The sequence below is a fragment of the Wyeomyia smithii genome, chromosome 2, assembly GCF_029784165.1.
Source record: "Wyeomyia smithii strain HCP4-BCI-WySm-NY-G18 chromosome 2, ASM2978416v1, whole genome shotgun sequence".
Lineage (NCBI taxonomy): Eukaryota > Metazoa > Arthropoda > Insecta > Diptera > Culicidae > Wyeomyia > Wyeomyia smithii.
In genome coordinates, this window is record NC_073695.1 from 258,437,598 (window position 1) to 258,451,413 (window position 13,816).

Below are 13,816 nucleotides of genomic sequence, written 5' to 3' on the forward strand. Positions count from 1 at the left end.
TACAGCACTCAGAAGTAACAGCGGGTTGAGCCTGTGGCTGCCTTCAAAATAAATAAACCACTTGCGCTGTGGTTGGTCACCATGTCTCAGTAGCAGCGCGGTTCTTCTCAGCGTGCCTCGCCAGACTGCCATCATTCCCCCACTGTTGGGGCAGCATAAAGATCGTCATCACCAAATCCAATTTTGAACAGCAAAATGCCTTTTTTCAAGGCAAATAAACAAGTCATTGAAAGTTAATAATTTTTAACAACGTAAGCAAGCATTCTGTGTGGATTCTAGCAGTTACATCTGTCGCGGCCGTCTGATTTACAGAAGGTGAAATAGCTTCCACAGTGCATGTTGTCCGGGTGTCTTAACTCCCCCACTGTTGGGGCACAAAGGTTGCGATCAGTAACCGATTTTGAACAGCGAAATGCCTTTTTTCAAGACAAATAAACAAGTAATTGAAAAACTGGGACGAAATTTGTCCCTTTTCAAATGCTTATAGGTTGGTTGGTTTTCAACCGGTTTTCTTCATTCTTAAAGCAATCGATTGGAAAATTATACACGCATCTGCCCAAATGCAAAAAAATGTTGTTTGAATCTACGAACTATTGCACTATTGAAAATTGTCAAGGCTTGTTGAAATAAAAATAACGTCCTCTGATTGGTCGCTTGCTTGCTGTGTGTGTATGATATGGTATGATGTGTGTATGGTATGATGATATGGTATGATGTGTGTGTCTGTATGATATGGTATGATGTGTGAGTGTCTATGATATGGTATGATTTGTGTGTGTGTGCTGTGTATGGTTTTTAACTCGGCACGTTCTGCTAACTGCTGAATCCGGTTCACGAAATTCACAACCCTTCATTAGTAGACATTATAACTCATTACCCAAGTAAAAATATTGGTTTTATCAACGTTTTATAGCGCTCAATAGGCCAAAAAAGCGCTATGAAACTGTGATAAAACCAGTTGTGTTACTAGGTTACTAATGAAACACTCAATGCATTTGTTAATAGTGTACGTAGTTCTACGTCATTTATGCGGTCGTGTCTTGGATACAACCTCCTACTTTTTTTTCAATGTTTTTTGGCTGTTAGTATCTAAATTATTTCTAGACAATTTTATCTTTTGACTTTATTTGAATTATTGTTATTTTTATTGATGCTTTTACCCCGAATTTCCCTATTTTTTTATTTCTGACCGAACCCGCAGGAATGAATAATGCCAGAATGGAAGAATGCAAGTGTAGATTTCATCATATTTTCGTAATGTGTTGATTTGCGTTTTCTATGCCGCCGCCGATGATGTGATCAGCGCACAAGCATATAGTGAAATATATCAATAATCCTACCTGAAAATTAATACCATGAAAACATATCTCTTATAATTCTTTTCATATTTAGTATATTTTCATAAGAGAACAATAAGGTAGATAATTTTGATTGTATCACCTTTTTTCAAATTATAGTTTTTCAACAATAAATTGGTCAATTTTTGAACAAGGGAATGGGTTAAGGTGACATGTGTATTATTTAATATTGTTCTGATCTTGTACGATAGATAGGATATGCGTTACAACAGCTAGTTATCTATTCATAAATCGACAAATTTGCGGTAAACCTGTTACATCTTTCGTTTCTAATTCACTCTGATACCGACCCACACATTCAAGTCCAAAGATTCGCAATTAGAATAAAACCGTTCGGGTGGCACTCGCACCAACAGCGTTCCGCATCAAATGCCAAACTTGCGTTATCTTTCGGCTCGCCTGCGCGCTCACTGATATGATATGTGGCACATGTACAACACCCCGCTCGCTAATCATTCCACACTTGCTCACAGAAAAACAACAACACCTTCCCAAGTGGCTCTTTTTTTTTGGAGGTTTATCTATACTTAGGTTGCCGTTTAGTTTGTGTGGCCCCCCACACGAAGAGCGAAAACCCACCCGAGGAAGAAGCTAGAATGTGGTTCGCGTTGCGCTACAGTAGTAACAAAGCGGAGCTTCCCATGCGCGGAATATTATTAGCAGTCACATCTTTGTTCGGCCGGTCTTAGAACTTCGGTTCGGTTCATGAATATTCAAATTCGCTCTAGTAGGTGTCAACAGGATGGCAGACGTGCGAAACGCACGATGCACGGTCGCGGTTGCATTTAGTGCGCGGCAAACCGAGAATCTGAATGCATTACATAAGTGAACGTAAGTGTAATTGTAGTTCGTTGATTGTGAAAAACAGAGAAAAATAAACAAGTGCCTGTGCCTAAAGTTACCTCGATTGTCAAAGTAAAGTTCGTAATTAAATGATGTATCCAGTGCTGCGCACTGGAGGACAACATAATTGACAATGTTGAAAATGAGCCGGGTTGTAAGGTCAAATGGTGCGTCGTACTAGTTTAACAGCAACTGGAAGTCGTTATAGTCGGTGCCGTGTATCATTTCATGTTTATTATTACTAAAGACTTTTTCAAATAATCGATTTTGCAAATAACATAAAACAAGCTACGATATCATGTTGCGCGAACACAGTGTATGAGTTGAGCACGTGTATCAACAAAGCTATCAAAACGAAACCATCAATGTGATCCACATATTGCCATCATGCTTTCTCGATTGTTATCTCCGACGTAGACTTTAGGTTGACAAATATATTTACTCGGTGTCAATTAATAAATCACGACCTGTGTCTACGGTCTACGTTAATAGCTATGATCTTAGCAGTTCAGTCACCCGAGAGTAACGTAGAAAACACTTTCTTTTGTTAATCAAATTTGATTCGCTAGGCCACAGGTTAAGGTGAACCGAGCTTTGGACTACTAAAGGTTACGGCTCATATAAGACATTCGTTGGCCTTTCCCTTGAAGACCCAGCCTAATGCCGGTTGTGTCAAAACGACGAATATGGAGCGAACAAGCGCGTTGCTTCATTTGGAGCTTCTCAGGTTGTTAGTAATGTGCGCGTGCTTCGCTACCTGTGTATGTAAAGCCACCTAGATCGTGTCGCCCGTAGTGATTTTGTTTTAGAATGGTTCATAGATCCGACGATTAGTTGGTTAATTTGGCTAAAATATCGAGGCGCTGAAAAAGGTGCCTCAAATCGAAATTCACTGAGTGCGAAAAATCGAAGATGGAATATTTGCTCTGTTCTGCTTTGTATAACGTGCGATACGCGCTCGCAATTCTCAGGCACAGGTAGGTGCTTTCCAGTTTACCTCTGTAACAGGTAGTACCACGCCTTAGACCATACTGGTACTCAATACCTGAGTATGAATGTAGGGCGCTTGTACACCGCTGAACTATTAGTCATCATACGTGATATTATCGCCGTTGAAGTATTCCTGCAGGCGTAATCAGCGTGAATGCCAAAGGTGAGCTTGTCGTCGACCATCACACCTAGAAGTTTCAAAGACCGCTTTGAGGCAGTCGTGCATCTACCGGCACTAATTTTCGCCTCCTGCTTCGATTTGCGGTTGTTTACTACAATGGTCTCCGTTTTGTGGAGCGCCAGCTTCAGCTTCATGGAGCGCCAACCAGTATTCTACGATTTTAATTAAAAGTAGAACTTTCAACTTGCCGCTTTTATGGCTTCGCCATAGACTTCTAGATTTATAGACTTCTAGAGTTCTAGAGTCATACATAGCATTCCAGTGCACTGGGCCCAGGGCCCTACAGTGACTGGGACTCATTTCTAACCCACATCTGTGTTGTAAACGAGTATACGATTCTGAAAGTAGTTTTCCATGAACCTATACAGCAACACCGACCCGTAATCCCGTACGGCAAGAGTTATAGAGTTCCAACTGGAGCATGACGATTGCGCAATAGCAGATGCCCCTCCTGTTATGTTGGAATGCTATCTCGCCTGTCTTAATGACAGAGGGAATAGCATCCACCGTAGACCTACCCTTGCGGAAACTAAACTGGTTGCCTGATAGACCGTTTTCACCTTCTGATAATCCTCTCAAGCACCTTGCCCGCTGTGTCTAGTAGACAGATTGGTCTATATGCTGATGGGTCATCTGGTGGTTTCCCGGCCATCGGCAGCAGAACCAGTCTCTGTCGCTTCCACTTATCCGGGAAGAGGCAATCATCTAAGCATTTCTGCATGACCGCCCCGAACAACCCGATGGCTACCTTTATTGTCGTTTTAATGGCCAAATTCTGGATTCCGTCTAGTCCCGATTCCGTACGATCCCGTAGTCGTCAACCCTAGGAACTCGTGTTGGCACTAGCGCATAGTCTGTCGAAGCATACCCGTTTGCTTGCTTTAATTGCACTCTTGAGCTTAGCTTTCGCAGATGCGATTACGGTACGACGCGAACTGTTTGCCAGATCCAAGTTGAGCTTTGCCCCTCGGGTTCGTACAGCGAGTTCCCCACTTGGAGTCACCTGCGACAACCGACGGCGTGAATCTTTCGATAGACCTACGCGGCGGAGCTTCTCCTGCACCGGAAAGCTGTCTATATGGCCGCCGTACCAGACTTGTCCGATACCCAGTTAGCGTTTCTAGGTGAGATGCGGTACGGGTCCAATACGATGGCAAATTGATTATGGTTTAATTGATTCACTCTCATGCCTGAGGTGTAGTAACCGGTTTGCTTGCCACGCACTTAGGGCCCCCGTGGTGTGTTTATCGTCCCGTCTGCCGGTACATATAAAACACTTGGTAGGGTCCTTGCAACCTCTCGCTACATGGCCTGCTGATTCGCATCTTCTGCAAAGCTCAGACCGGTCGCACAACTTAGGATCTATGCCCGCTCTCGAAGCGTCTGAAGCAGACATCAGGCTGCTGGAGGATACCCATGGGGCATACAGACCAGTCGTCCTTTAGTCTGGCCATCTTCAGAGCTTTGTTGCCCTCCTCTAGTTGGAGCTGTATGATGGCTACCTGAGTCTCTGCTGGGCCCTAACGGAGGTGAATGGCCTCAGTAGTTACCACCACTCCGCACTGCTTGACGAAAGCTTGTGCAATGTCGCACTTTTCCGTGATTTCGTCCTGGTTCTAAAGTTGGACAGTCACCTCTTGGTGAGTGCTCGAACTTGCACACCCTCGCCAAGCCCTTTTGGGTTATCATTTTATAGGTATAACTCTTTCCCTTTGCTTTTTTACGGTGTTTCAGGATCATTTCACCGGTATGATACCGACGGATTGTCCAAACATTCACTCTCAGGTCTTTGAGCTGGACATCGCCTCTCATGGCCTTCAAGACTTCAGTGAACTTAGACTCATCAATCTTCACTGTTCTCTTTAGTAGCTTCACCTTTCTCTTTCATTGACCCAGTTCACGAACCAGCCTCTGGGCCTAGCATCAACCATTTCTTGGTGCTCGCGAGAGCCGTGTCCCCCGGAGACTGCCTCTGACCTCTGCGAAAGTTAGCACGTCAGTTTGTACGCATTTGGAAGGCATACTCGGGCCTCCTCAAGGTTTCAGCGAACCGCACTCTGGTATCAGTCGTTCAATATGTTTCTACGTTCGTCCGTGAGCTTGGACTTGCCTTTGCACCAACTTTTCCCTCTTCGGTTGGTGTGGCCTATGCCGAAACAGTGAGGTCATGGCTAGGGTAATGGCGCAATGAAAGGGCAGGTAGTCCTAAGTCAAGCTATCCCCAATCTGATCCTTCTCCTGCCTGATTCCAACCAGGCAAAAGGTGCGGAACGTACTGAAAGGCCTACCAGGTTTTACGGCACGAAGACCCCTGCATCCGTCTGCCACCTCGCCGTTTTAAGTCATTGTCACTCGACTTTACTAAGAGAGCTCGATGCAGGTGCTAGCCCTACGTCGTGGTTTAGAAACGTGTACCGACTCATATCCTCAACACTGCGACCAGTTACCATAATCGCTATCAGTGGACACACAAATCGTATACATGCCCTCTGCGGTCGCCATGCGCCGACTCGTGGGAGCGTGCAGCTCTGCGTGGGATCTCCTATTTTCCGTACTGTTTCTCGAAACAGGGTCCGTTTCTCCTGGAGTTATTTATCTTTGTTCTTGATTATAGTCGACACAGTACTTAGAGGAATACCGAATAGTGTTGCGATTTCGAAAACACGTCGTTCAGCTTCACGCGCCTCAACGATTTTTAGGCGTTGATCAATAGTTCATACCTGCAGCTTTTTTTTTGTATGGACCCCACTGCGACCAGTATAGTTTTTTGATCTTTTGTGGCATTGTCCGGACGCTTTTGCTGTTCGCACAATTTGTTTTTATTTTTACCCTTTGCAGTGTTAGGTACTTATTGAGAAGTAACCTGCTCCGTGTCGTTTGTGCTTTTTGTCTTCTTATTCAGACTTAGTAACCTACTTCCTTCCTTATCGGCTCTATCATGTCCTCCTGCAAGTTATAACTCTAACAGCGTATAACGTGTATACCTATGATATAATCGAAGCTTTAGACCAGTGGTTATTTAGTCTGGAGAGAAGATTTTGTGTGGAAGAGCCTGAAAATAACCCCATACTTAAAGTTCTTTTTGCCAACGAATGGAACGAGAGTCGAACCTATGACCATTCGCTTGTCAAAGAGGACTCTGTAACCTTGCAGCTCTCCGGACTTGCTGCTTACGGTTAGGTACCCCCGTTCGACTCCATTGTTGTCTTCATCGCTTTATATTATTTTATACAACCGCCCTAATGGGTTTTACAAATTTACCGCTCAATCTTAATCGAAAAGCTATGATGTAGTTTTTTAATTAAACATTTTTATTAATTGGCGTCCAATCGAACAGACTTTTATTTTGCTACTGTTCGTAGTGTGTTAATAGCATTATCGAGAAATATTAGTTCAAACTCTTATTTAGGAAAGCAGAATCCTGATGAACTTTTGACTGATTTTTCTTTGTTTGAAGTTCCATGAAATGATGAAAAAAGTTGCAGATACCGTTGTTGATCAGATGAAAAAATATGATGAAATGAATAGAAGATAAACAATCAAACAGTCCGGTTTTATCACCAGTATGTACAGGAACCACTTGTTTTCAAAACTGTAATCAGATTTTTCTCAAATTTGATGCAATTAGGTACTGATTATTAAATGCATAGATTGTCCAGTATGCAACGAATTTATGTCCGAATACGACGTGCAGATAACCTTTTCACTCTTCTTTAATAAGGAATAGAGTTACATAATTTTATGTACAACACCAATTGAAGACGCTGATAGTTTATAGAACATGCTCTTGCTTTCCTTTTTTTGGCTATTTTTTTTGTTTCTGGCTAGTTTGCCCTATTTTTTTATTTTCAGCCGCTAAATGTCGCAAGTTATAATATTATCTCTCTAATTCTTTAATGATTCAAGACCCAACCCTAGCAGGTGTCATCAGGCTTCTGAATACTCCTCTTCGTTAGAATATGTGTATGTAAAACATTGCTTTTGATACAGTCAAATTTCACTCGTTGGGTTATGTTTGGTTGGGCTACGTTTTAGTTGGGCTCCCGTTCGTTGGGCTGCCCAACTAAATCGAAGTCAAACGTTATTCCTGACGGCACTTATTTTCGTTTGAGGGGTTCGAGGATGCAGTTTTGAATGCAGCAAGTGAAATTCATTCGAACACCGAGCAACCGAATATGGATAAACGATTATAAGAAAAACCCGGGCAAACCAAGCAATAAATTAATTAATACAACCAGTTGCATTGGAAAATAATGGTTTTACTCAAGCAGCTTCTTATGCATCTTATTATTTTATCTACTTTGCGAACATCATTTAGAAATGAAAGTCACACTTAATCGACAATTAATTAACATAAATTCTCTATATATTTTATACGATTTAAACGATGTAACAACAATAAATTCAAAAAAAAGAAGCAAAGTTCTTCAAAAAGCACGTTTTAGCCATTCTGCTTCCATTATCTTTGATCGCAGAGCATTCAAGCGGCAGATTTCAGCAGGATCATGCTTCATGTAGCGAAGCAAATAATCAACAGATTTGATTGCATCGCCAAAACCTGGATTTTCTGCATTTGTATCAGAATCATTGAAGGTCTTAGATACCTCCGTTGTGACTTCTAGCCAATTTTCGTTCACTTACGATTGATCTTTATCGAGGACCGATGACACAATTTCGTCGTCAGTAAACACTTCACTGGTAACCCAATCTGGGTTAAGGTCTGCGTCGTATATCTCGTCATTGATCCACAGATCAATATCCGGGTTCGATGTTTTTGTTCCAGCCAGATTATCGATATTTGACACAAGTGCTTTAAAATCGTCATCGTCTGCTGTCGAATTTTCCTCACCGAGATCAACTGACAAACCGTCGAGTAGCTTCTTCCACGAACTACGTATGGTTTTGTCAGAGATTTCCTCCCAAGAAGTAGCCAACCATGAAATGCACGTTTGAAGAGTAATCTTCTTCAACCGTTCTTCGAAGCTAGAGAAAAGAAATATAAGATTGTTTTCATAAAATATCCTTTTTAATTTATGCAACCCAGCTAAAATAATCCAAAATTACCTCAAGTGATCGTTTTCGAGAATCAATGCAAGCATCAACTTTCTCTTATATTTTCGCTTGATCGCATTTATCACTGCTTGATCCATCGGCTGACATTCTGCATTCTTATTCGGCGGAAGGTAAATAACTTGAATAAATCCATCGTCGCTTTGTAGAAGTTCATCAACATCATAACGACTGGTGCAATTGTCAAGAACCAGCAATGCCTTTGGTTCCAGCCCATTATCGGTCGAAAATTTCCGAACTGCGGGTACAAATTCCGAGTAGAACCATTGACGGAACAGTTGTCTGGTCATCCAAGCCTTCTTAGAATGAACATATGACACAGAAAGTTCTTCGGTGTTGATTCCTCGCGGTTTAGCAGCAGTTATAATGAAATACAACGGAAGGTTCAAAGAACCGTCTACGTTGGCGCAAGGCATAAACGTGTACCTTGTTTTGTTTTGCTTTCGTCCACTTGCCACAGTTTCATTGCAAGTAACGACGGAGCGTGTTGCAAGGAGCTTTAAAAACAAGGCAGACTCATCGGCATTAAAAATTTGGGATATTTGGTTGGGCTACGAGTTTAGTGCAACGAACGAAATTCGACTGTACCAGTATTTAGTAAATACGTGCTGCATATGCAGTCAACTCATATTTTCATTTGAGCTGATACAGCTCTTAAGAAAAAAGCATCAAAGCTAGCCATTTTCACAACCACGGACTTTTATAAATACAATGCAAAAAATAGCACTGTATTTCGTATAAAAAGAACCGTGTGAAATAAAACCGTGTTAAAAAAAAACTGTATTCGCATTGACGGTGGTTAAAAAGATTTGAAGAGCGCGTAATTATCAACAACACAATGATTAAAGCAAAAATATTTCCTTCCTTCTTTTTCGCCTGCCAAACCAAACAATCTTTAGGGGTCGTTCCTAAACCACGTGGTCATAAAGAGGGGGACGGGGGGGGGGTTTGTCAAAAGACCACGAAAGACCACGCGTGGGAGTGGGGGGGGGGGTTAACGAAATGACCACGTGGTCTTTTTTCCTGACTTATAATTTATTTTTGCCACCAAGTCAAGAATGAAGCTTTTGCATCTTTTACTCCGAAATATAGAATGAACTAGAAATTTAATACCAAAAATTAACAATTTACATACCATGGAGAAAAGTGCATTTATGGCACTTGACAAATGAAAAGACCACGTGGTTAAAGTCGGAAAGGGGGGGGGGTGACCAAAAGACCACGAAAGACCACGGGGAGGGACGGGGGGTATAAAAAGTGATCAAAATATGACCACGTGGTTTAGGAACGGCCCCTTAGAGATTACAATGCCTCATGATTAGCACAGAAGCTGGCAAAGCAAGAAATAACACTGCACCCTTGTGAGTAGAGCGAATTCATCCGACCGGCACAAATTGTTAATCAGATGTTACTCTGATCAATTGTAGAGCAACATGTCAAAAAGGCCTATCTGCCTCAATCGATTTTCTTGAGTGACTTTTCATTCGTTTAATGGTTCAGCTATAGTAACTATTCCCAACGTGGTTTTCATTTAAAAAGCTAAATTAGAATCTCCGAAGCGTGTTTAATAAGCCGTGGTGGTTGAAAGATACCGATCGATCGAAAAATCGCTCAAAGCAGATAGGCCGTATTGGCATTTTTTCAACAATTTTTTCTGCCTCTGTTCGCAATGAGCACATAACTATATAAAAGTAAACCTAGAATTAATGCTGCGAAACAGCACAGTAGGACATTGGGTACAAAGCAGGATTCCCCAACGGAGGATTGCTTTTTTTTTTATTCGCTAACTTGATCACCCTGAAATATTTTTTCATCAATGGAAAATAATTGAAGAGAGAGTATTCGAAAGCCTGGGTGTCATATATATTTTTAATTTTTTTTTGTATGAAAAACTGTCACTGGACTGGCTTCTAGCTAGTTTCTCTTTGATAATTTTTGTAAGGAAACATAGTAATTTTGAAAGATAGAGAACATACATCTCTTTTGCCCCACGATGAATTTTCCAATTGATTTGATTTTGTACGGTAACCACCTGTAAACCACCATTGTACAACAGTTTCTTTATGATCTGGTAATTTCGAATACATTTCTCTATGTGCGCAAACAAAAAATGCGAATATGTTCTGAATTCGCTGAAAAGCAACTCTTATTGTATTTTTTATATGTGCCAAGCACTTTCGTAAAAAAAACTTGAGAGTACAGGTAATTTACACCTGACTGGATTGTTTCGAAATTTTTCCTTGAACCCTGCAAATTCAGCGAATTAAAGTTTAGCGTTTCGAAGACCAAATTTTCGCCAAGTTAATATAGTTAGAGTCGCTAATTGGCGATTCAGGCACCCACGAATGTTGATTACCGGAATAGCGAAATTTTTACTGAATTTAGTAAAAAAGTAAACAATGTATTCTTCTAAGTAAACATTGTTGCTTATAAGAAACGTGTTGGAATATCGACCATAATTTATATCGCTAAGAAACAATTATGAATAACAAAACCAAGGTCCGACTGAACCAACCTATCGCGATTTGTATCTACCTGTTTGATAGTATGCATTTTAATTCTTGTTTCGGAAGGTAACTCTTCTGCCTGCCTGACGATTTCTACGGCCCCGTTATGAATGGCTACGACGACTACCAGCAGCATTGTGATTGCGACGATGGCACGAACGACGATGGGGACCTGAAGGCGCGCAAACTACTACACAAGCCTCCCCGGATCTGGACTAGAACTGACTGAGTTGAGTACACAGGTTAAGCGGGCTGTGGCTGTTGGTGTTTGTTCCTCATCATCGTCGTCGTCGCCGTCGGCGTTGCCGTCGTCGTCATTGTCGTCACAGCTGGGAAACGTTACGCCGCCGCCGTCGCCGTCTGATCTTACACAGCCTATGCGCACCGGCTTAACATTAATTTACCGATGCAAACGGGGCGGTTTATAGGTGAAACAATAAATGTGTTTGTGTGTGACTTAATTGCACGGAATTGAGGCGCTTGTTGACAATCGAACATCGGCACACAGTGAGTCGCAGGCAGAGGTGCAAAGCATTCGGCTATCGCCGCAGTAGCGGTAAGGGCGTGTTACGCCTTAGTAAGTGGTGCAGTCATTTTCGGCCTTGTCGGTAGTGATTTCAAAATGCATTCACGTGTTCGGATTAACCGGTTGCTAGTGTTGCTGCTGGTGAAATTTGCGGTTGTGATTGCACTTGCTAATAACGGTACCGAACCAGCGACGAACGGCACGGTTAGTTGGGTTGAAAACAGCATAGAATCGCCCAAACAAGTGCCGTCTAATATGGAGGAAATGTCCACGACACCGGATGCGAGTACAGAGGTGCCATCGCCGGTTACTAGTACTGCTGCTAAAACAACGCCATCGGCTCCAGTGACAACAACCACAACACTAAAAACAGCAACAACATCGACTGCAACAATTGTTGTGACTAAAAGTGAAAAGCCTGAGCCTCCGCTGGATTTGGATGGCGGCACAGCTGGAGACAATAAAATGCCAAACTGCTCCCATTTTCCGGTAAGTTAAAAGTTGCAGTCGGGCGCTTCGGCGCACACGTAGGAATCCGATAAGTGTGAGTTTGTGTGATAAAGGCAAAAAAAGATATGAAACTTTGACCGTGAGAAAGAGCGGTAGCACAGGGGGCATGATCAAGGGGAAATATTTCATGAGTGAATCACGATACCGGTAATAGGGAACTCACGATATGCAACTATTTCAGCACAATCGGAATTATCACTGTCTATCAAAGCAGCGACGGATGAAAAGCGATGATTAAACTGATATTACTCATCCGTGATATTACAATTCCGTGGCCAAAATTATATTATTTTTTGTTATTAGTTCTTTGAATTAGTGCTATTAACGTTTGGATTTGAAACACTCATTCGTGTTTCTGTAATTTTATCATCCAGTCAGGTGAGGGAAGTTTTACAACCAAAAGAGTTATGTAAGGATTAGCGAGAAAATAATACGTCGGCACCCAAAATATTTGAAAAACACAGTTGAACAAAGTCAATATGGAAGATAGCGCTATTTTAAGTATTCTATAAATCTAATTTTTTCTCCAAAAATCAAAGAGCCTTTATCAATGAAACTGTTTCGATTTAAAATGTTATGTTACATATTTTGTTTTTAGTTGTTCTGTATTCCCTTATAACATGTGTTAGTTCAGATTTCTGTTGGTTTATATGACCGCAGATCATAACTGGTTCTGCAGACGCGTACAGAATATTAACCATTCAAATTCTTTTAGCGTCTGGTATTTATAATGTACCATTATGAATATTATGTTGCGATTTATGATATATTAGGATTGCAATTAAGTTTGGGAAACTTCTGACTGTCATCTTTTAAGGAGATAGCAGACCCATTTCAAACGATTTCAAATGAGTAAATTATAGTCATCGTATTTATTAGTCTAGTATAACCAAAATACTGGTAAATTGAAACAACGAAGTTTCTAGTTCGCGAAAATAAACTTTTATGTATAATAGACATCAGTTGTTCCTTTTTGTTAAAAATAGGCTCTTCAAGGAACCGTAAATTATTAATTAAATGTGCAACCAATCTCTCACTGTTTTATCCAGTAAAAAACAGCTCAATTTTGTGCAGTTCGTTACCTGCAAATTAATAAAATATTGCCCATCGCTAGCTACCACTTTCCTAACTACCGTCTTTCCTGACAGAGATCGAATACCGTTACGATGAAAGAGTTCGATAATCGCTCTTCATATGAGCAGAACTCTTGATCAACCAGACCATGTGCTATCAAATGGAATAAATAAGTATCGGAAGGTATGGCTTCACCAGAAGTAGGAATTGCCATTTAATCATTGCTATGTAAGTTTGAACGAATTTGGCAGTATGAGGCCGAGCGTTGTCATGCAGTAGAATCACTTTTTGTACTGGGTTTAATATTTCGTTCGGTTTCAACAGCTCAAACTAACACTGACCGGATCACACCAAATACACACAACATAACCTTCGCAGCGTGTGTATTCAGCCGAGCCGATAAGTTAGAAGCATGACCGGGTAGTTTCCACGAGGAAAGTCGTTCTTTGAGTTACTGGAATTTAAGTATTTTTCATCACCGTCACGATGCGATGAGGAAACCCCTCCTTCTTTGCCGCTGCAGCAGTTGTTCATAGTCTAAAAAGCGACGTTCAACCTCCCTTGGCTTCGAATCATAAAAAACACAAGTTTCTTGTTTTTAAATCGGGTTTTTGATCGGGTAGTCTTTTAAGAACAATTCCTCCGATTTGGCGTCTTTGAAAGTTTTTGACCTTTCATCTCGTCCTAATTAACTTAGATATTACCTACCAAAAAAATTTCTTTCTTGTCATTTTTTTTATTGGCTCAAAGCATGCTA

The 13,816-nt window shown here is 41.3% G+C and overlaps 2 protein-coding genes across 6 annotated transcripts in view; one reads left to right on the top strand and one right to left on the bottom strand.

Moving 5' to 3' along the window:
- The first annotated feature begins 1,973 nt into the window (after nucleotides 1-1,973).
- Nucleotides 1,974-13,816, top strand: part of LOC129725151 (uncharacterized) — a 28,086-nt gene continuing 16,243 nt past the window's right edge. Inside the window, exons 1-2 of one of the 5 annotated variants that reach the window (XM_055680638.1) lie at nucleotides 1,974-2,368; nucleotides 11,378-11,964. In XM_055680638.1, the coding sequence (XP_055536613.1) occupies nucleotides 11,572-11,964 (393 nt within the window). In that variant the 5' untranslated portion in view covers nucleotides 1,974-2,368; nucleotides 11,378-11,571. Of the gene's footprint in view, nucleotides 2,369-11,015; nucleotides 11,965-13,816 lie in introns of all 5 variants that reach the window. The other 4 variants (XM_055680636.1, XM_055680635.1, XM_055680639.1 and 1 more) reach the window with 4 other exon arrangements.
- Nucleotides 8,010-8,732, bottom strand: LOC129720563 (tigger transposable element-derived protein 2-like). Its single transcript, XM_055672042.1, has 2 exons — nucleotides 8,437-8,732; nucleotides 8,010-8,355 (listed from the first exon to the last, which is right to left on the bottom strand). Exons 1-2 carry the CDS (start codon nucleotides 8,730-8,732, stop codon nucleotides 8,010-8,012), a joined length of 642 nt encoding a protein of 213 aa, XP_055528017.1.